We start from the raw sequence: 23,302 nt of genomic DNA on the forward strand, positions 1-23,302 counted from the left end.
CCCTCCGACGCTCAAGTTAGGTTGATCGAGAGAAAAGTATGCTATCTCAAAGTTCGATCACAATAAATATGTAACAGGTACCTTTAATGACGGCGTTTTGGGTTTATATATAGGGCTCAGCAGGGTAGCGACAACCAGCCATGTGGTCTCATCCTATTGACCCGCGTCCATGATCAGACGGCTATAATTGTCCGGGTCATCAAAGGCAGGTGGATCCGGGTCGGGTCATGTTCGACCCGACCGATAGAAAAGGCACGGATCCTTGCTTAAATGGCAGAAATGCCCTTAATGAAGGACTTTTTTGGTATTTTTCTAGTGGCCTCCATTAATCACACATCAACATTATTATTTTTACACAGCCTCTGAGCATGCAAACTTGTAAAGCTGAATGCAGGTGTACATTTGAGTTGCTGTACATGCATGAGAAGACAAATATAGATGCATGATTCACAAACATTCCCATCATCACGTTTCTGGTTTTTGTGGGACTCATACATATATTGGAATGAAGTGTGTGTGTGTTATGAAAATGCAGATATATCCATGTCTCTCAAGTGGATACAATTTTTTAATTTTCTATTTAAAGTACTGAATAAATTAATTAAATTAAATTATTGTTGAATGTAAAATTAATTTAAAAATCGTAGCTAGCTCCATTTACAGACAAACATTACAGGTAAAAGAGATGATCAATCAAGAATCCACTTAATTGGAGCCACATTTTTGTTTGCAATGGGGTCAAAGTAATTTGAATTTGAATTATTTATTAAAATTATTCTTTTTTGAAAAATATTTTTCTAGTCCCATAAAAAAGGACAGAATTATTTTTGGTACCACAACTATATTCGGTGATCGATGTTTTTACTCCCATAAAACTATCTTGTCTTTTTAGTTTCAAAAAATCACGATGCCTTTTTAGTTCCAAATTTCAACAAAAATATACAATCTAAGAAACTTGCAACTGACGAGATACTGATTCCAAAGTAAAGCACTGCCACACGACTGATGTTCCTCTTAGATCCTCCCTGTCCACCCACAATTTTTACGTCTTTTATTTTTTTCCTCTTGTTAAAACTTTGATAATATAAACATCATTAATTAATCTTTAATCTACAACATTAATATAATATAAGTTAAATAATTTCTTGAATCTAAACCTTTTATTTTTTAAAAATCTAATGGTTGAGATGAATTGATTAGATCTAACGATCAATATTTGATCAAAAAAAATTCAACGGTCATTAAAATAAGAAATAATATATATTAAGTAAGGGTATAACGGTTATTTTCTAAAAGATTAACTTGGATTTAACGGAAAGGGGGCGATTGAATTGAGTTTTACAAAACACATGGGTACTCTTAGCCTATTCTCGTAATAGAAGAGTTCTTTTTTACAAACTTTTTAAAACACAGGAGAGTTTTATATATTTTGTCCAAAATTTAGAAAATCAATCATCATTTGCATGCAGTAGTTATGAGAAGAGGGGAACTTTGTATCAATCACAAACATAAACACCTGACAAGTGACAATTCAAGTTTAAATTTTAAGAAATAGGAAAAGATAAAAATTCTTGAGCATGATGAACGTGTCATATATGTTTGTGTCCAACTCAATTCAACTATTCTTATTCCTTCCAATTGAAGATAAAAATTTAGATGATTGGTTTCCACGTCATTGGCCCTACCCCCTTCCTCCCCTATACTAAAACTGTATCAATCCACTAATTTTTGGTAATTATTAAAAACAAAAATCCGCTTATGTATGTCACTGGATAGTATTATTAGTAGGTAGCCCCAGCAAAATTATCATAGTTTAATTTTCCTTTATTTTTTTTTTGTGGTTCTGAAATTCAAGTTTCATTATCAGAGATGAACGGACATTACTTTGTATCAATTTTTTTTTATTAAAATTAAAATTAGCTAAATTAAATTAATTATAAAATATACTTGCCATGTGATTAAAGTTGTCCTAAAATATACACCAATTACATTATAAATATATAGTTAATTTAATTTCTTTGGACATAATTGGGTATAAGTTAGAAGAATTTTGATTCATTATCAAACACGATTTAATTTAGTTTAAGTTGCAACGACAGTGATTAGGGGTGGCGATGAGTGTGATCAACTTATTACCGCAGACTTTGATTCATCTACCTACCCAGGCAGCTACTACTACCAAACTTCATTACCCCTAACCCCAACTCATTTTGAAATATATTTGAGGGCTATTCTAACAACCTATGCGACTGCAAACCACGACTTTGTTCTCTATATCTTAGGCATCATTATCCAATTGTTATTATGTAAATAAATATAGCTAGTCTTGTTAGGGTAATAAGAGATGGTAGTCATTGGGCGGGCCGAAAGGAGTCATGGGACGATATCCAGGCCCATTACGGTTCGAATATTCCTCAATGTAAGCCAACAATTAACACACAAAAAGCAAAGGACCGGACACTAAATCCTGGATTCCTGGGAAACAACACACCATTTTTTTCTTTATTCCCATTTCATCATCATTGCCATTGCCATAAGCCAGACCATGAATCCACTATTCCTATTCTCCAATTAAACTATCAGAATTCCGAAATTCCAATTCCAATTACTTTTAAAGTTTTGAGTGTGTAGTTAAATGCAGTGATTAATAATAATTTTGATACCATCAAGCAATCAAATTTGGGAGTAGGTGAAATGAATGACAAGATTCCAAACACCAAAGATGAAGTCAACACCACCAAACCAAACAGTCCTAAGTCAACTCTACACGACTCACTGACATACTGCCTGTCGCATTTATTTTTATAATAATAATCACAAAATTGCAACCAGATCTGGTGTTCTAGGAAATGCTGGTGTGTTGATCCAAACAAGGGGAAGACAACAAGATCTGAAATTGATATATTATTTCAGAGGGCCAGAGATCCATCTACTGTGATTTATTATTTCTTTTTTTTTATAAATTATATCCCTCTTTACTTTAGTTTTATCTAAAAAGGAAATCATCATTAATTAATTTTTGGTTGGAATTAAATAGGGAGGTAATGAATAAAGTAAGCATATATTAATTAATGGGTGGGTTTGGAGTTTGGTTTCCCCAAGTAAAAGTTATAATTAAGAGAGGGCGTGACGAGTCCTTCACGGCGAAAATGTTCAATTCAATTTCTAACGTTATGGGCAATTCCGTCGACCAGGGTCAATTCATTTATATTCTCAGCCCCAATTCCGTCATTTCAACAACTCCCGTTGTCCTGTTACTGTTATCATTCAGCGCACCCCCTCCTCAGGAATGGCTTGCAGAGTTGGCAATGTCTTCTTCCCTTTGCTAATTTAGCGCTCTCTCTCTCTCTCTCTCTCACTCGCACCACAACAACACACACTGCAGTTCCAAAGATAAAACTCTCTCTATTTATCACTGTTTGGGCAGTTAAGGTGCTGCAATCCCCTGACCTAATTGTCTCTCTCTCTCTCTCTCTCATTCTGTCTCGCTCATCATTCCTTCATTTAATTCGCCAGCATTCATTTCGCATTTATTTTCTTTCTGTACCTAGTGTAGTTCATACTCATTGAGGGAGAGAGAAAATTCTCAGAGTCTCTTGAAATTCTCTCTCTTTCTCTGAGTTTTTGTGACAAAAGCGATGCCGTTGGTGCGAGTGGAGGTGAGGAATGAGTACGCACTCGGAGCACCTGACTTGTACAGAGCCGTCGACAAGGAAGATCCCAAGGAGATTCTTGACGGAGTCGCCGTAGCTGGCCTCGTCGGAGTTTTGCGGCAGCTTGGGGATCTCGCGGAGTAAGTTGGTTTCCAAAATTTTCTTTCTCCATTTCTGTAGGTGAACCCTCTTTTGATGTTTCAAGTTTCAATACTAGTGTGTTTTAAATTGTACTAATTTGGGAAAAAGTTTCAATCCTAGTGTTTTAAATTGTACTAATTTGGTCAACTTTTTGTAGTGTGTTCGCGGTTTGATTTAATGCGCAAAATTTTGTTAATTTATTGGATGCTAGCTGGTGCATCTTGTGGTGAGACAAGTTTGAATTTCAAAGTGCATTTTTGTTTTGCAAATATGTAATGTTTCTGCTCAAGTCAGTTGAATACGGAAAGGAAATTATTTTCCATTTTCTTTACTGTGCATTTTCGGCTGGTAAGTTGTGCTAATACGGAAATCTTTAAAGGAGATAAGGGTTAAAAGGTCTTGAACATAGACAAGAGTTTTTCTAATATGTGAAAACATTCTTCGGATATTATTATATGAAACTGTGATTTTGTGTGTATCTGCATTTTCATATCAAAGAGGAAGCGTGTGAAGGGAGGGAGTTAATGGCATATCCTGTGCAGGGCATGCAAATGATCATATTCCTAGAACGAATGGAGAGAAAAGAGCTGCATAATTATAAACTCATTTCCAGAAATAATTGTCTGGCCGTTGTTTGCTGTGAGCTTCATCATAATTTTGGACTCTGTTACAATTTAAACTGAAATGGCTTCTCTCCGTTTGGTAGATTTTCTGCAGAAGTTTTTCATGGCTTGCAGGAAGAAGTCATGAGAACATCTTCTAGAAGCCGTAAGTTGATGGCTCGTGTTCAACGAATTGAAGCTTCAGTTTCTCCGCTTGAGAAGGCTGTACTGGCACAAAGGAGCCACTTACACTTTGCTTATACAGCTGGTATGATTAAAATACCGGCTTTCACATTTTCCAATACACATTTCCACATTTCTGGTTGAGTGATTGTAGCAACTGCACCACCAGCTCTTCCAACCTGCACTTTTAGTGAGCATGAACTGCCGCTCCTCCTTTCCGCATAATTATTCGACCATCTTTTATGTCCTTCTTAGAAAAATCTCTGTGCAGGTTCCAACTGGCGCACACGGATCCGATGTGAACAAAATCATTTTGTGTGCAGTGATGTGCCTCAATTTATCATGAACTCTTACGAAGACTCTCGTGCTCCTCCACGTTTGCACTTGCTTGATAGGTATGAGCAACTCTTAGCAAATTTGTGTCTTGATTCCCATTCTTGGCCATGCAACCAAGTTTTGTGCTTTTCTTTAGGTTTGACCCCGGTGGCCCTGGATCTTGCTTGAAAAGATATTCAGATCCAACTTTCTTTAACAGAGCATCAATGGCATCTATGGCATCTGGTGAAGCTAATAATCAGAAAATTTCAAAAGATAAGAAGGGTCGCAAGATTAAGGTAATAGGCCTAAAAACATGGTATCCTGGAAATGAATCACCATTCCTAAAATAGTTTATTCTGATGGTTGGTGGTTTGCATCTTATGTTTACCTAAACGGCTAAACCTGCTTAACTAGATCACTGTTCCTGTCAAGTAATTGGGTCTTGGATCTACCTCTTTTTTGTGTATGCCCAAATTTTAGGGTTTATAAAGAAGAAATGACAGAGTTGTTGATTAACTTGTATCATCATCGACCAACACCGAATGAAAACAAATGGAAGAATCCTATGCAAGAATACTCTGTTAGACATCTTATGTAAAGTCAATAGGTGTTATGTATGTGTTCTTATGATTCCTTTTGCTGCTTGTTGTCTATTGGTCTTCCATACTAAGATTTATTGAAACTTGAGCAGAAAAGGAGGTCATGGCCCAGGAGTGGAGAAGTATCACGAGATGCATCATTGTCTTACAACAGTGGCAGGTAAATGATATTTATGCTCACACCCTGTGGTTGAAATGTGAAGAGAATTAAGAACAGGGAAATGGCGGTGAAAGCATGGATTAACAATATGTTTTGGTTTTTTAGAAGTCTGGAGTTGACATGAAAAGGACTGCTAACTTGTGATGATTGTGTCTTGCAGAATGCGGTTCACTGAATTGAATATTGGTGGGCGAATGTCTACTTCACAAACAGCATCAACCTATGATGCTACATTGCAATCAGATTCCGGGGAGCAATCAAATCGGGACATGAGAAATGGGTCAGGCTATGTTGAACGTGATTTCCGTCCGAGTTACTCAGTTCAATCTGAAGAACAAGTCTCTAGAGAATCCCTTTCTTCTCCAGGAAAGAGGCATGACAATGATTTTCTAGATTACAATTTTCTTGAGGAAAAAAGTACAGAGGCATATGATGATATTCAGATCAATCTATCACAAGAGCAAGCTGGCCATAGTTCATCTTCTGTCACATGGGATGAAAAGAGAGAATCCGTTGCACCTGCGACAAAGGAATCTGATAATGATGGCATGATAGAGGAGGAGGATGAAAACAGGCATTTAGAATTGTTTTCACCAAATTTGGACCCAGAAAGACTCGTCGATAATGCTGTCGATTTTGGAACTGTTGACAAAAGGGATCTCCAGACTTGTGATCAGGCTGTGACAACCCTGGACTCTGGTGATGTCCATCTTGATGATATTGAAAGTGAAACCGACCATTTTATGGATGCACTTAATACGATTGAGTCTGAATGTGAAACTGATTTAGATTGCAGAAAAAATCAAGAAGTAGAGCACTATTCTAAATTGGAGGACAAAGGAGTAGATGATGGATTATGTGAGCTCATAAGACCTAATTTAGAATACCAGTCTTCAACTTCTGAATCTAATGTTTTGGCCAATAGTTCTCTGATCAATGGTGGTTGCGGACATAATCTCATTTCAGTGTCTTCGAAATCTCCTTATGCGACTAGCTGTTCTATTGATGGAGTAGCAGCCAAGGATGAAGTTAACTCCATATCCCCACTGGACAAGGCTTTACAATCATCTCAAAGGACTGAAGAATCGTCGACTCCAGCCAGTCCGCACAGTGTTGATTCTCATGAGAGTGGTAAAATAGAAAAGGATGACTTTCATTTCGTCTACTCATTGGGCAAGCCTTTACAATCATCTCAAAGGACTGAAGAGTCGGTCACTCCAGGGAGTCTGCACAGTGTTGATTCTCGTGAGATTGCTAAAATAGAAAAGGATGAATTTCTCTCCACGTACCCATTGGGCAAGCCTTTAAAATCATCTGAAAGGACTGAAGACTCGTTAGCTCCATGCAGTCAACACAGTGTTGATTCTCTTGAGAATCATAACATTTATGCTGCCAATAATGTACAATCTGTTTCATGCACTATATCATCTAACTTCAGAGATGACAGACAAGGGGTGCCAAGTACTGATTCTCAGAAACATGCACCAGAAATCTCTAATGAGACTTCAGTTGCATTCTGGACTAATGGGAGCTTACTAGGACTCCAGCCGTCAAAACCACCAGATTGCAGTGTATTGAATGCTATTCCTCAAAATCCCATTTACAGGAAAGATGGAAGCAGTTCGTCAATTCAGCATCTAATTCATAGTGATAAAGATGCAGGGAAACCAGATCAAACGGAGAGCTTAAAAAATATGGAAGAAGACCCTGATATGGATGGTTCAACATGCCATGAATACGAAGAAAGTGTCTCAACATTTAGGAAGCCATCTTGGAAAATTTCACTTGCTGATTTAGACATCAAACTTGGAAAATTAGGCAATTCGCTTTATCAAAATAATGCCAGTTCTGCTAGATCAAGCATAACGGCATCTGGAAATCTTCCGCCTGCCAATCCAGCATCACGACCTGCCTTAGAGCATCAAGGGAATAGCAGTTCATCTCGGATGTTCGAACTTAGCAATAAATTACTTTCAACTGGATCAAACAAAAAACTATTGCCTGGTGGGGATTCAAACTCCTACCCTGGTGGCTATCAAAATGCTAATGCTTTTGAGCAGAAAAACTGTCAAAGTGTTGGATATCGAACATTTTCTGGACGAAGTAAAGATCTCTTTGGTGCTGAATCTCCTAGAATTTCACCTGCTTCATCGCCTCCACTTGGGCACATGAAAATATCTTTCGAACCAATAGATGGCTTTGAGACTTCCAAGCTGAAACTGAAATTCCCCAATGGAAATACCAATAGCGAAAGCAGCAGTGATATCTTTCCTTCATTTCAGTTGATCCCAGAGGTTTCCATTGCTCGCCACAATGTTGGTTCAGATTCAGACACTGACACATTCTATAGATCATCACCTTCTTTATCAGATGATTGCCATAGCTATCAGTCTGAATCGAATTCGGAGCAGTGGGAGGCAAACGAAGCTCCCACTAGCAAGGACCGTGATTTATATGATGCCCTACGCAGAATCTCTTTGACAGAATCTGTTTCAACAGTTCCTGACAATGGGAGGACAACCCATGAAGGCATTCATGAAAATTGTGGACTTCAACTTCCTTTTGTTGAAAATGGTGTGCAAAAGTCCGAATCTTGTCGGTCGTTTGATCTTCAAAGTTTAGACACCATAAATCACTCGCTCAGAAAGGAATTAAGAAATGGTACCAATGCAAAGGATATTGTGCAACCACGACTTGTGCCTACTCCTGCTCCTCCACCTCTTCCTCCTGTTCAGTGGCGTGGTATGATTCCCCGTCTGGATGGGTTAGATGACCAGTGTGACACGATGCCTGAGGGCTCTTATTATGCATTTGATCTTATGCACTCAGCATCTACCATTTCCCAGCCTAAACCAGCCCCATTTAGTGAAGATCAAATTGATAGCACAAATATGCAGAAAACTAAGGTCTATTACTTCGACTTCCTTTCTTGCCTTTTGTTTTTCACCTAGTCATTTAAGCCATATAGGAATCTTATCATCAAGCTATTTATGTTCTCAGCAGTGCAGCTCACGGAAATCAAATGGACAAAGAGAAACTAATCAGGGCAAGACCATAGATGAAAAGGAGGACTTTCTACACCAAATTAGAACAAAAGTGAGTTAATAGTAGCTGTAGCTATGGTTTAATGTCACAACTTCATTACCCGTATGTCAAACTTAGGGCCTTGAACATGGATTTGGGAAATGGAGATAAGTAGGAATATGGTACCTGCATTCCCTCTATTCTTTGTTGACCTGCAGTTGGTTTACCTACCTAAAATACACACCATAGACTTAGTCGAATAATCATATTGTTTGGTCTATTTTCCAATGCCACATGTTTATCGTCATTTGGATCTTTACAATATTTCATTATTTACTGCTTTGCGTTGTATGTCTGCAGTGTTAGATGTCATCTTGGCTAGCTCTCTTGTATTTATCATTTCTCTTTCTGTTTGCCATTGTTGGTGAGCTGGAGTTCTCCACTCACAACTTTTGCAGTCTAGTGATTGGCAGAAAATGAGCATATGATCTTAAACATGGTTATTCTAGACATGCCTTTTACATCATACCAAATGATGAAAGGCACAATTGGACCCTAATAACTTGAGAACCAGCTACTTAGTTGTGCTTTCAATTTGGTTTGATATTATATCATTTATTGTTTCGTATTTTTGGTGGTCAGTCATTCAATCTGAGGCCAATTGCAACAGCAAAACCAACTGTACCATCAGGGGCCTCTGCCAATGTCCAAGTCACAGCAATTCTAGAGAAGGCAAATGCAATTCGGCAGGTATGTATCCCTCCCTCCCTCCCTCTCTCTCTCTCATGCTTATTTGAAGTAACCTTTGTCTACTATTCATGAGGTTATTCTATTGCCCATTCAGGCTGTTAGCAGTGATGCAGAAGATGATGAGAACTGGAGTGACACTTAAAGGATAACCAGTGATGAGGGCACCGGTGCACTGAAAACCAGATAGGTCCAATGCCGGGGAATTTTGATTTCCAAATTAGATGACACTGTGGTAAATATATGTGAATAAACCCTATTCCCTTTGTGTAATTAGTGCCCTAGGTCCTTTTGTATCATAACGGTGTTGTTCCCCGTTAGTTCAGATATGTAGTGAGAATTAGGTGAAAGGATCTTAGCCAGCTAACTAACATGCGATGGTTGAATGTAAATGCTACTTTTCGTGGCGAACTCTTTGCTTGCACTTGGTTCTCTGTCCAAATCATTAACTCTCTCTAGAACCCAACTTTTGCATAAATCGACAGAGATGATTCGCTTTTATGGGAGGAGCATAGTGTGTCGCACTAACACAGGGCAGGCAGGGTATTTACAAAACTTCATTATTTGGATGTCTTGCTGTTGGAAGAATTTTGGTGCGTCAAATTGACTTGGTAACTTAATTGCTGATGACATTTGTAATTGTGCAAGAAGTGGAGGGATGATGGAATCAAAGCTAGCCCGACATCTTAAAATTTTGCATGGATTTGTAGGAAACACTATACCTTGATTTCTTTTTCTTTTTCTTTTTTTTTTTTGGTAAGGAAATGTTTAACTTCAAAGGAGCTACTTCATTATTATATAATCAAAGAGAAGTAATCAAGACGGTTATACAAAATGATGGAAATTATTATCATGTTAATTTAATTAATTCCAGCGATGATGCAAACACTATGGTGCACAACTAAAGGCAAAGAAGGACAAAAGGCCTAGCAAAGGAGCTGGGTAATTATGTATGTATGCGGAGAGAAAGGAAAAAGTAGGATGGCTTCTGTTGCGCATTTCAATTGTTGAAAAAAATTAAGTATGTTGTTATATATATACAATATGGGCTTTCGTGAGAAGAAGAAATGAATAAAACATTGAATATTGGGGAATTGAGAACTTTTACTTTTGTGTTTGTTTTTGTTGGTGTCATGTCAGAGATGCAATTGAAACTCAACACATGTGATAGTGAGTAAAGCAACATCAACGTCGATGCATTCTAAACCCCTTGTTTATTTTCAACTCTTATAATTAAAAAAAATCACCATATCCTCTTAGTATTCAAACAAAATCTCATTAATTATTGTTTTTGAAGCTATTGAGTTTGATGAGTCAAGCTTTGCAGCATACATATCTTTCATCCCAAAAAAATAAAAAATAAAAAATAAAAGATAAGAATACATCAACCAAAGCAAGAATCCAAATAAACGAATAAGAACAAGAGATGTATGTGTGTTTGGCGTGCGACATACATATACATGAACTGCCCTTATCCCTCCCCACGACCACTCTAGTACGTGTCGAAACCTGTAGGATAATAAATAAAGGTGCAAAAAGGTAATACCACAATTAGATCATGAGATGAGATGCATGCATCTCCTTCTCCATCCCCCACTCTTATCATTCTTAATTAGCTTTACACTACCCCTTCAATTATTACAAGAAAAAAAGACCAACAAGTTTTCTTCCGCTGTAATGCTTAATATACAGACCACCTCAAAATTTCACTTCAATTTTACGACTCTTTCCAACCTATTTATTAGTGTAGAATTATTTGTCATCGTATTTCTTAAAAATTATATTGATCCAAGAAAATTTTATTTTGATACTGATATTGTATGCAGTAATTAAAGTTTAAATGAAAATACATGTGTATGTAGCGACGGAGGAAAAATCAACTTAGAAAAGAAAAGATTGTAATTCATAAAATTATATTAAATGATTATTTTATTATTAAGTGATTGGGTGCAGTATGAGAAGACTATTTGCTCTTATTAAGTAGCACGATTGTCTCTAATGTATGACACCTCGAAAACAGTTCAGGTTCAATGAGATAAATATAGCAGTTACTAGCTAACTAAATAGCTCAAATGCACAAAGCCCTGAATGATGTCTAGGTTCGAGAAGACGATGTAGCATAATCCAGCATAATCCTCAACAATGAACTATATAAGCTCTATAAAGAGATACGGGGGTGGAGAGAAAAAAAAAAAATTGTATTATATTCCAATATAATTGTGCTAAATCGCTGATTAATACATGTAAATTTTGTATCATGGAGTAGGCTTTTGTGTTTATATTTTATGAGCGGGAGAGAGTGCACAAGTGGTAATCAGTGTCCAACTTGCAATATTAATAAAGGGGATTAATTATTATTATTATTATTATTGAATTGAAAAGAAACAAGGAAGACTTAATTAGTTTTGTGATTAAGTAAAGCAAGTTGAATATACATTAGCAAGCAACATTAATTGCTTATTCAACTTTTTAATTTGCTTTTTATCACTAATTAATTTAATAATCACTAATGTAACAAGATATTTCTTTTGGTTGATTGACTTTTTGCCAATGCCACTCCTCCTATATAGCTCAAAGACCTTCTTGCCCCTTTATCCCATTCTTTGCAAGTAATTAAAAGTTGTGGAGAGTGATGAGTGATGTAGATGTAGATGCGGAGAGCTAAAAGTTACCACTTTTGATCTAATCAGAGAAACCAAAAAAAGGACAGCTTTATTAAAGTTAACTAATCCATAATCAAACTCAAACCCACCCCCACCCCCACCCCCACCACACAACATAAATTCTTCTCATTTAGATAACAAAGGATATATCTATATCTATATCTATATATATGTATAGTAGTTCATCACATCTTATTATTCAAGTGGTCGTAAAAATATTAGATAGTTTGGCTGCTCGCACAAACATTGCTTGTGTCATTGCCGTCTATTTCTTGAACAGAAATTTGGACATCGAATTAGATGTGTCAAGTTTTTATATTTTTTGAATTATCGTAAAACATAATATGAAATGTAAAAATTTCATAAAATAAAAAACTAAAATTGTTAAACTTGTATAGCAAGAGAATAAAAATATAAATTGGGGTGTGGGTAATTAAGAATATGAATAAGCTGGCACATATATGGGAAGGCCAATGCAGACAACTTTCCTTAATTAATAGAGAATTCACATTTCATAAGTGTGTGCAGTGACTGTATATATTACTTACTGCTAATCTTATATTAGTACGTGACCAAAGTTGTCCAGAAAACACGGAAAAATAAACAATTCTGAGGGAAAATAATTAAATTTCTTGAAAATATATTAAAATGGGAAAAAACAAGCCGGCAAAAATGGTAATTATGTACAAGTATTTTTATTTATCGTTAAATGTGCAAACTATTCTTATATTATTTTTTATTTTTATCTTTCACATTCATTAATTATAAGATAAATTTACTTACATAAATTAAATTACGAATGTATTTTGAGAGTGGTTAGGTAAGCACAAGTTAAAGTTGTAGCTCCTTTGACGGTAAAATTTTAAATAATTATAATTTTTATGTGAAAAAAGTTACGGCCATAACTTCAAATGATCAAAATAACTTTGTTTTTTTTTTTTAAATGTTATATCCAAAATATATTACAAACTTTTCTAATATTCATATTTTTAATAAGTATTTAGTATTTCTTTCAAAATAATCCACTTGGATATGGTGAGATAAATGAATACGTGGTTGTATGTAATTAAAATAGCTCCTGTCTTATAATATTTATGTTATGGCATGTATATTAAAGAGCAACCAATTTTATTGTATATGTATGGGGCTTTGTATTTTACATAAAAATGCATATGTATAGTTTATTTCTGGAGAAAATACCAATCATTAAATGAAGGCGTATTAAAATGGATGATTGAGGATTGATTAAAAAAATAAAAAAGGGAATTGGATTTGGAATAGCAAGTTGGTGCTTTTTTCTTTTTATTTGTTTTGGGTATTTCCGCAGCTTCGGCGTTAAGAATTAAAATCAGATGAGCATCCCATCATCATGGATCATGGATCATGGATCATCTCTACTCTCTCATTTGTCAAACACATATCATAATGATTATCTTTTGCATTTGAAAATAGATTGAAGATATCATATTAATCAAATCAAACAGCTTTATCCCTTTTTCATCTTTATCTTTATGCTCCCATCCCACACTCCACTTTTGAGTGTTACTGATCATGACGTGGACAAAAAGTTCAGCATCAACTTTTCCATCCCCTCTTTGCCGCTGGCGGCTCTCTTTCTTTCTATTTCCCCCCTTCCCATTTTTTCTACACTTTTCAGTCTTTACTCTTTACCCCCCTTTTCTTTTCTTTTTTTTTTTCTGAAAAAAATTATTCCCAACTGATTCCACGCACCTATGCGTCTTTATCCATTTCTGTCTGTACGTATGTATGTGTGTATATATACACCCAACTCTATTTCTCTCCCCCCTCCGTCGTGATCAACCATCACCTTTTTGCTTTTCTCAAGCACATATTCATGCCACTATATATATCAATCAACTCCCCACAATACTTCTTCATCAAACATAAGAATTCTGCATAAATTTCCCATCCCAAAACCCTCTCTCTCTCTCTCTCTCTCTATATATATATATATATATATATATATCTATTTATAATCAAGAAGATGGCTGAGGTCCAAGAAAATAACAGCTCATCAGGGATCAAGTTGTTTGGGGCTACAATTACACTGAAAGAAAGATCATCATCACAAGCAAACGATGATCGCCAAGAATCCAAGAAAGCTGAGGAGAAAAAGCCAGACAAGATCATTCCATGCCCCAGGTGCAAAAGCATGGAAACCAAGTTTTGTTACTTCAACAACTACAATGTTAACCAGCCTAGACACTTTTGTAAGGGCTGCCAGAGGTACTGGACCGCCGGCGGGGCCCTTCGCAATGTGCCCATCGGTGCCGGCCGCCGCAAGACCAAGCCCCCTTGCCGAGGCCTGTCGGAGGGCTGCTTATTTGACGCTTCCGGCCGGGTGCAGCAATTGGAATTCGACGCGGCGGTGGAGGAGGAATGGCAAGTGGCGGAACACGGCGACTTTCGGCATCTTTTTCCAGGCAAGAGGAGGAGATGCGCCTCCAATAGTCAAAGTTGTTAATGGATCCTTCCTTTTTGTCTTGTAGTTTCAGTAAAAAGAAAAAATATATTGCTGTATATACAACCTGTCCTAGTTGATACTTTTTTAATATTTTAATCCCATTATTAGCTTAAACTATGATATAATACTATTATTCATATATTATATAATTAATAACAACCCAAAATCGTAGATTACGGAGAAATTTAATTTGCAAAGTACATAATTCAAATAAAATAGGGTTGGGCTGAGCAGTCTATAATGAATTGGTCTAATGACATGGTCCCTGCCTCGAGATAATCTATAACAAGATAGTTATGAATTTTAATGTGGAATTTAGAGCGTCTTTACTTAGTTTAAGCATTATATTAAAATGAAAATTTCTTACTCAAATCCATTAGAATTAGAATATTATATTTTAGCTATTGAAATTCTACATGTCACAGTGATCAGCATATATATATATATATGTGAAGGTATGGGTTGAGAAGTATAAATGAATAGAGGGTGTAATCTGAAATGGTACAACCTCCATGTGGGATCTGATCCGGTGTATGCTAAAAGAATCACATGCTAAAAGCCAACCTTCATAACTATAATATATGCTGCAAGAATATATACATATATGATTTGCACTGTGAAAACTGCGGCATATTTAAGGTTATTAAAAACTAAGATGTGCATATTTTGGTTGCTTTTCGGGTGTGGGGAATTGTTTTTGATCATTTGTTGAAATCCCGCAATTTTCTTGCAAGAAAATGTATTGTAGATCAATATGAAATAGTGTTAACAATCACACTCATTTGTGTACTGAATTCCAAATGAATTAAGAATTAGAGGGAGGAGGGAAAAGATGAAAGGACAACCATAAAGATGCTGGAATTACATCCCTTTTCAAAATACTTTTGCATCCCAATTGATTTATGATATTAGTGTCTTTTAATTTTTAGTTGTAAAAGCAAATTCATATGCCTAAGGTCAAGAAAAAAAAGTGATTGAGAAAAATAAATGTGATGTTTTTATTATTCATCATAAAAGTCTATGAACTGCATCATATTCGTACATAGACCTCTCAAACATAACTTACACAAAATCTACACTAAACCAATCATCCAACTTTCGAACTATAAAACAAAAAATGAGGACAGGTACGCACTTCTCTAAAGACTCCATCGAAATAAACAGGAACAAAATTTTTCCATGTAATCAATGGAATTATTAAGAGAATCTAAGGATGATCAGGATTGATTTCGAGCTCCTTGATGAGTTCTGCGCACTCGGGGTTGGCTTTCTTTTTGGTGAAGCCAAGAGGATTGGCGTAGCGTGAGCTCCCATGAAACCCATTGTTCTTGGTGAGTGTGATTAGTGAGGATGGCTTGCTCGCCCACCCCTCGTCTGGGATCTCATTGCAGTCCGCCCTGCTGCTCTTCACCAGCGTGATCCCGCATTCCTCTTCCTCGTGATCGCCCTCCACCTTCAATCGATATTGTCCCCCTTCATTCGTTTCGCCTTCTTGTGTGTATGTTATGTTCCCTGCTTCCTCACCTTTGCATTCCAATTTCACCTTTGCCCCTACGGTGTCACCAAATTAGCACATAAACGTAGAATCACTTACAAATATTTCTAACATGCATGCACTCTAATTAATCTCTAAACATACCTGGCATAGGCTCACTGAGTTTGTTAATAAAATTGAGGCGGCAGACCTCGCAGTACACCTCTCCCACGACAAAGAATTCAGGGGCTGTAGCGCGGGCGACGCCGGGGAGACACAACAAGCACAGGACCCCAGCAAAGAGAAATACTTCAATTCGTTTTAGACCTGACATTCTTGCGTACGATCTTATTTTCTCTTTTTCACTTACTGTAATTTTGAAAGGATTAATTAATTATTGATTGGTGTAATTATGTTGTGGGGGTGTGGAGGGAGGGATGGATATATATTTGGGTTGGTGGTTTTTAACTTGTGGTAATTGAGGCCACTCTTTGTTGTACATCGCCAAAACAAGCTCCCCCACACACACGCACGTAACTCCACATGCTAAATTCAGTTTGTCTAAAATCATAAGGGACAGGAAGGACGGGCGGAGCGACAGCTAGCTACATATTACAGTACTACTAATTTCAGTATGAAATGAAACTTTCTCCTCTAAAATTGCATTTGACCAGAAAGTTAGGTACCCAAACTTTGAGGAAATATTTCGTGCAGTAGTAAATGCTGGACTAGGTAGTTGAAGGAACTGATCAACTCGTAAATAAGAAAATTATCATGTGAATTTTGAAAAATTGATCCTATAAGTTCATAAATTGAAGGGTAAATTATGACTAACTTTTCTAATATTTGACATAATTATATATACTCACTCGTTATTTAAAATATATTTTTTAATTTAACGATCTTATAACAATTAGTTTAATTTGTTAGTATCCGTTAGGTTTTCAATCATTTTTATGGTAATTTGACCGAAATGTTCTTGTAAACTATTATTTAAAATTATACTTGTTTACAAAAATTTCTTTATGAATTAAGTAGGTAATTCTTTTTTTATCATTTTTAAAAGTTTTTCATCCATCTCATCCAATTTTTTATAATTATGATAAGTTTCAATAAAGTTCATTGTAAATTATCCTAAATAGAATGATAAAAGAGTCAAGTGTGATTTATGTAAAAAAAAATAATCAATTTCTAAAGTAAGAAAACATTATCTTATCAACTAGTGAGAGAAGCCTGACAGCGCATTGTATATATACTATTTTTTTAAAAAAAACACAAGTATTATAGATATAATTGATGATTTTGACATCATATTAATTTTGTGCGATCTCAAAACTATCTTGAACTAATAAGATTATTAGTTTATTTAATTCTTGAAATTTTATATTAATATAATTGATTAATTAATATTATATATATATAAAAATTCGGTTGCGTTATGACAGCACTCCACGATGACAAATATATAAAGAAAAGGGCTTGGAGTTGATAAATGTTATTGAAGTCATTTTAGAATGATGAGTCACTTAAATAAGCTTATCAGTAATTTGCATTTTATACCCTTTAATTAATTTTGTTTGGCACTTCACACTCATAAATTATAAAAATAGCAATTAGCAGTTCTGGGTGCTGGTTGTATGTACCTTCCTCAACCAAATATATATATAACAAATATGAATTTAAATATGTGCCTTACTGGTTGCTTCCTCAAAATATTCCTCAATCATTTTTTGGGTAACAATTTCAGTGGGAAAGTGGCAAGGGATGCAACTTGCCAAGAAAAGAGTAACTGGGGTGCAAATTGTTAGTTTTATAACTTAAAAGTGTAAAGTACTAATTATGTTTAATTTAAGGGTGCAAAATGCCAATTATAGCTTTCAATATCGTATATCTTAAAATAAAAAAGAAAACTGATAAACTACTTCTCCTCCAATGGCAGAAGATGGGGGCGGGTGCGGATATAGGTATGGGTCTGATGCAGCCCGACAGAGGAAGAGGATAATAAGATGGTATGGGGCTTAGAGATATGTCAATTTTCAAATCTTGGCACACCAAAATACTACTCCGTCACCCCCTCTTTGTCTCTAGAATCTGCTGCCTGCCTTGTTTTCCACTGTTACTATAAATAGCATTCGGCGTACAAATGGCGTCCTCCGCGCCTTTGTTTTGTTTTCACTCTTCTAGAAATCTTGGCCATCGCTACACAAATTCTTGCAACAACAATAATCCCACGTCTTCGTCTTCAAGTTCTTGCTCCCCTTCACCGTATTCTTCCTGTCATAATACTTGGTATTGTCGTCGAGGGCATACCTGGAACCTCGCAACTTTTGCCGGTAAGAATTCCCGCCCCATTAACGACTTTTACTCACTCTTTTGTTTCTTTTCCTGGTTTTTGTTTGGAGTTTCTTTCTTGTGTTGTGCGGGAACAACTCTGGCTGAAATTTTCTTAATCTTGGAATCTTGGCCAGGAATCTTAAGATTCTTGGCGTTTGTTGGTGTAAATAAACCATTGTTTCAAGCTACTTATCTTGTACTTTGGTTGTCGAAATCATTAATCTCCAAGTTTGTGAAAAGATGCATGTTAAGCAATCCCGTGTGTTATAGAATTCTTGGGATTAATTATGCCAACTGTCCTTTATTCTTGAAAGAAAAAACAAAAAAAACTGTCCATTATTCTTGAACTGTTTATGCCATCTCTAAATTCATGTAATCAAACTCTTTCTTCGCTTACAAGAAAAAGAATCTTGACTCTGGATATCGACTTGATAACTTAGAAAACGAATCTTAACACATAATATCAATTTGATAACTTCTTTGTGACGCCCCCCCCTTTGGTCTTAACAATGAATATCTTAATAGATTTTGGAAGTTGAATTACAAAAGATTAAGATCTTATGATAAGCAAGAAATATTTCTGCCATAAAAAGAAAATGTACTTGATAAGCTTAACATTTATTCCATTGTATAAAGTTGAGTGTTGTTGAGGGACTATTAAGTTTTTGTGTGTTAGATGTTCTGCAACTATAATCTCACTTGATTCTCCTGTACCCCATTAAATAGTCTAGCATTGTCTAGTCAATTTCTGGCACAGTTCGGAATTTTTTTCTCGCTCCATTCATGACTATTGGATTGCAGGAACTGGTGGCTTTCTTCACCCACACCCTCTAGTTCAATTGTTGCGGATGGAGCATTGTGCTCTATCCAGTACATTGTTGCATCAACCCTTTGCTTTGTAGCTCCATCTCTGTCATTGCTTTAGGATGCAGTATCTTTCTTGCTTGGAAGCATATACATGTGTTATTTACTCCAAAGGTTTATTTGCACCTTGAAGGCTTGAAATATATTTGGAAGCATCAAAGCCATAGAGCTCTAGCCATGAATACATCTCAGAGCAACCTTGCATCACCAAGGGGCATTGTTAATATGGAGGATAAACCTGATCATCTTCTTGTTCTTGTTCATGGAATCTTGGCAAGGTAAACATATTCTTACACATGAAATGTGGGACCAATCTTTACCCAATGCATACTCTAATTTAGCTGTATGAGTATAGGCGGAATTAAGAATTGGTAACAATTGAGAATAAAATAGACATTTAAAAGAAACTAAACAATGAATATCATTAGAGAAGACAACACAGTCCTTCATGTCCAATAGCCTTTGTCAAGTATTTGGATTTTTGATGTTAGAATCCAACCACTTCAAGACACAACAGGAAGTTATAGAGTTTAGGCTTTCAGTATGGCTCTGATACCATGTTTCCCACCACAAAGGATACAAATTTACATGGAGGTATTCATAGTATAAATACACACACACACAACATATAACTTTAATAAGTTAACTATATTGAATCTACCACATGGAACACACTAGAATATGTCTATTAGAAAGGAGGAGAATACAGGAGTGGGGAGAGATGTGTCTCATGCCTTGCTAGCTATTTTAGGAACCACAAGGAATGCTTTTTCATGATAATGATACTAATCTTCTAGCCCACAACTGTTCGTCTTATGCTTCTACAATCTTGTAGACCAAATTTGGATTTCGATGACGCATATAATATGAATATTTGTTCACAATATCCCAATATTCATATTGGCATTTTGGCCTTGATTGAAGTTTCCAAGTATTGCAGCCCGAGTGACTGGACATATTTTGAAGCGGAGTTGAAGAGACGATTAGGAAAAAAGTTTTTGATTTACGGTATGTTGCTACATCTTTCCGATATTAATATCACTAGACTTAAACAAGCTCCACTTTAATTTTTATTTTGTTTCTTGTCTCATGAAAGGATCTTTCCAAAGCTTTATTATAGAGTGGGAAATGATTTTGGATACCTGGATAAAATAGTAACAAACAACAACTACAAGATATGTATATAGTGAGTTAAAAGACAATTGTTAAGTACAAACATCCAATGAAGGATGGAATTATTGAGTGGCTTGGCTAGGATGGGAAATTAGATATTGTCTTTGAGAAACTTGTTTACATGTTTTGTGCTAGAGATGGAGAAAGCAGCCATGTGTTTTGGGTTGAAATGGATATGATTTTGGAGTACGTTTTTGCACTTTACTTGCACTCCAATGCTTACAGATTCTGTTGTGCAATGTTTTTGCTAATGATCTAGTGTGCAACTATTTATTAACTTGCTTATACGTGCAGCGAGTTCATGTAATACATACACAAAGACTTTCACAGGAATTGATGGCGCTGGAAAACGACTGGCTGATGAAGTACGTTTTGAGGGGTGTTGTTCGAATGTGTTATTGTATATTGGTTTAGCTTAGTGCACCAAGTAATGGATTTCACTTCATATGGCTGAACCACAGTCAAAAAGTGACCAGACACCATACTAAATTCCTGAGAGTATTATGGTAGCTTTTGTAGAATGTATGATATTTTTACACTAATTTTTGCGATAAACAGGTCATGCAGGTTGTGAAGAAGACAGAGAGCCTAAAGAAGATATCCTTTTTGGCCCATTCTCTTGGTGGATTATTTGCAAGATATGCAGTCGCCGTTCTGTATACTCCTAATGTATCTTCTTATCAGTCAGATGTTCTAGCTGGCTCTCCTGCTACAAAATTTAAAACATTGTACTCCTCAAATAAAGGTTTGATTGCCGGTCTGGAAGCGATTAATTTTATTACCTTGGCAACCCCTCATCTTGGTGTGAGAGGAAATAGGCAGGTATATTTTGCTGATTACAATATAACTTATATTTAGGGTTGTATCTTTTCATGGAATTCCAGATAAGTGACACTTGTTTATGTTTTAACTGTAGATGCATCAGCAACGAGGTTTTAACTTTAAAAGAGAAAAAAAAATGAAAAATAGCATAGGGGAGATTAAACTAATTCCTCTGAACTCTGAAGGGATGAATGATCATATCCCCTCAGTCATGTGTCTGTATGAGTTCTTGTCGTTATTCTTTTTGGTGTTATATTCTTTCTGCCTCTTTTTTTAAGTGCCCATGTCTTATTCTGTCAATCATTCTGCCAAAATTATCTTTTCTCAAAACAAAATGAGCCCTTCTGTCAATCTGGTTGAATGATCAAGTCCTTTTATCAGGTCCATGTATGCTCATAGTAAATCCAATTCTCCATTGTTCTGATTTAATGATCCAGTGGTTCTTATCAAGTCTACCACATTATTCAACTTTTTAAAAAAAATATTTATGCATTGTGGACTTAAGTTGTTGTAAAGAACTTAAGGTCAAGTGCCCTGGGTTGTGGTTTGGAATCTGACCTCCTTACAGTTAATTTTCTTTAAATGGTTCAGCTTCCATTCCTTCTGGGTGTGCCTTTCTTGGAAAAACTTGCTGCTCCACTTGCCCCCATTTTTACTGGGCGAACTGGCAGTCAGCTCTTCCTCACTGATGGCAATCCCAATAAACCTCCTCTCTTATTAAGAATGGCTTCTGATTGTGAAGATGGACAATTTATGTGAGTATATTTAGTCTGTCAACATGTGCTTTAATCAACTAGGTTAATATACTTCAGTTGAACTTTAATACCGTGGATTGTTTTACAGATCTGCACTTGGCGCTTTCAGATGTCGGGTTCTTTATGCTAATGTCTCTTATGACCGTATCCCCAATGCGAACGAAATAAGTCTTTTAGTTGATATTGGAATTTTTTCCTCTGTTGCAATTAATGAAATTCTTTAACGAACCCAGATATGGTTGGTTGGCGCACGTCATCAGTACGAAGAGAAAAGGAACTTCCTAAGGTAACTAATCTTTTACTTTGCCGATCAGAAATTTTAATCTGCAACTTTAGGCATGTATGTGAATGAATATATATGGGAATCTTTTCTTTGGAATTGTAATACTGAGTTAGTGAAACTCCAGTCCATTGCTTCTTTGAGATTTCTGATATTTGAACTTGACAGCCCCCTCGTCGCTCTTTGGACGGCTACAAACATGTAGTTGATGTGGAATATTGCCCACCAGTTTTGTCAGAGAGTGCTCATTTCCCTCCAGAAGCAGCCAAAGCAAAGGAGGCTGCCCAAAATGAACCCAGCATACAGAATACAGTAGAATATCACGAGATTGTGGAAGGTAATTATCAAGCGTTAATACTGATTATTTTTAGCAGTTACAGGGAAATGAGAGTTCTGTCCTTTTTCCATACAGAGGAAATGATACACGGTTTACAACGATTGGGATGGATGAAAGTCGATGTTAGCTTTCACTCGGCGTTCTGGCCCTTCTTCGCACATAACAATATCCATGTAAGAGTCATTGCTACTTTCTCATACCTCATGATGCTATCCGCTCATTCTTGGCTCTATGGATTTTCATCTCTTTGTTCTTGGCCCTCTCATGCTGATTCTCTGTCGTAATGAACAGGTTAAAAATGAATGGTTTCACAATGCGGGGGCAGGAGTGGTTGCTCATGTTGCAGATACCATAAAGCAACAGGAGAAGCAACAAGACTCCTCTTCCACATATATTGCTGCAAGTTTGTAGCCCTATTACTACTGTATGATGAGGGTTAAAATCATCTTTTCAAATTAACCCCAGAGCAGAAGTAAGAGCCATAGCCTACAGCAATTAACAGGAATTATCGCTTGAAATATTATGTACCACAATTTCCTCCACCATGAATCAAAGGGGATGCTGCATCATCTGCTCTCAAGATTTTGCCACTCACCCTCCCAAAAAATATTGCACGCAGAGAGAAAGAAATATATATAATCTAATTTAACTTGTTGTTTGGTTAAATCATACAAAAGAGAAAATTGTT

General features: G+C 36.2%; 4 protein-coding genes across 8 annotated transcripts; 3 read left to right on the forward strand and 1 right to left on the reverse strand.

The window, feature by feature from the left end:
• On the forward strand, window positions 3,162–10,087 carry LOC105167856 (protein SCAR1). Of its 4 annotated transcripts, none has more exons than XM_011087692.2 (10): window positions 3,163–3,432; window positions 3,557–3,793; window positions 4,501–4,664; window positions 4,851–4,974; window positions 5,052–5,193; window positions 5,589–5,656; window positions 5,817–8,562; window positions 8,657–8,752; window positions 9,323–9,430; window positions 9,525–10,087. In XM_011087692.2, the coding sequence occupies exons 2-10, from the start codon at window positions 3,639–3,641 to the stop codon at window positions 9,570–9,572; spliced, it is 3,651 nt and encodes a 1,216-aa protein (XP_011085994.1). In that variant the 5' UTR covers window positions 3,163–3,432; window positions 3,557–3,638; the 3' UTR covers window positions 9,573–10,087. The 4 variants fall into 4 exon arrangements, with proteins under 4 accessions (XP_011085995.1, XP_011085994.1, XP_011085993.1 ...); XM_020696141.1 differs by lacking the exon at window positions 3,163–3,432 and adding an exon at window positions 3,952–4,020 and having other exon boundaries at window positions 3,657–3,793; XM_011087693.2 differs by having other exon boundaries at window positions 3,162–3,793; window positions 8,660–8,752.
• LOC105167857 (dof zinc finger protein DOF1.5-like) lies at window positions 13,872–14,700 on the forward strand. The gene has a single exon (XM_011087694.2). It carries the CDS (start codon window positions 14,096–14,098, stop codon window positions 14,573–14,575), a length of 480 nt encoding a protein of 159 aa, XP_011085996.1. The 5' UTR covers window positions 13,872–14,095; the 3' UTR covers window positions 14,576–14,700.
• On the reverse strand, window positions 15,547–16,465 carry LOC105167858 (olee1-like protein). The gene is made up of 2 exons (XM_011087695.2): window positions 16,215–16,465; window positions 15,547–16,126 (listed from the first exon to the last, which is right to left on the reverse strand). Exons 1-2 carry the CDS (start codon window positions 16,381–16,383, stop codon window positions 15,783–15,785), a joined length of 513 nt encoding a protein of 170 aa, XP_011085997.1. The 5' UTR covers window positions 16,384–16,465; the 3' UTR covers window positions 15,547–15,782.
• Window positions 17,967–23,265, forward strand: LOC105167859. 2 transcript variants are annotated; one of them, XM_011087696.2, is made up of 11 exons: window positions 17,967–18,382; window positions 19,381–19,525; window positions 20,188–20,255; window positions 20,715–20,785; window positions 20,979–21,242; window positions 21,834–21,997; window positions 22,086–22,141; window positions 22,231–22,283; window positions 22,446–22,614; window positions 22,690–22,787; window positions 22,906–23,265. In XM_011087696.2, the coding sequence occupies exons 1-11, from the start codon at window positions 18,193–18,195 to the stop codon at window positions 23,023–23,025; spliced, it is 1,398 nt and encodes a 465-aa protein (XP_011085998.1). In that variant the 5' UTR covers window positions 17,967–18,192; the 3' UTR covers window positions 23,026–23,265. The 2 variants fall into 2 exon arrangements, with proteins under 2 accessions (XP_011085998.1, XP_011085999.1); XM_011087697.2 differs by lacking the exon at window positions 17,967–18,382 and having other exon boundaries at window positions 20,172–20,255.

The sequence above is a fragment of the Sesamum indicum genome, linkage group LG8 (genome assembly GCF_000512975.1).
Source record: "Sesamum indicum cultivar Zhongzhi No. 13 linkage group LG8, S_indicum_v1.0, whole genome shotgun sequence".
NCBI lineage: Eukaryota > Viridiplantae > Streptophyta > Magnoliopsida > Lamiales > Pedaliaceae > Sesamum > Sesamum indicum.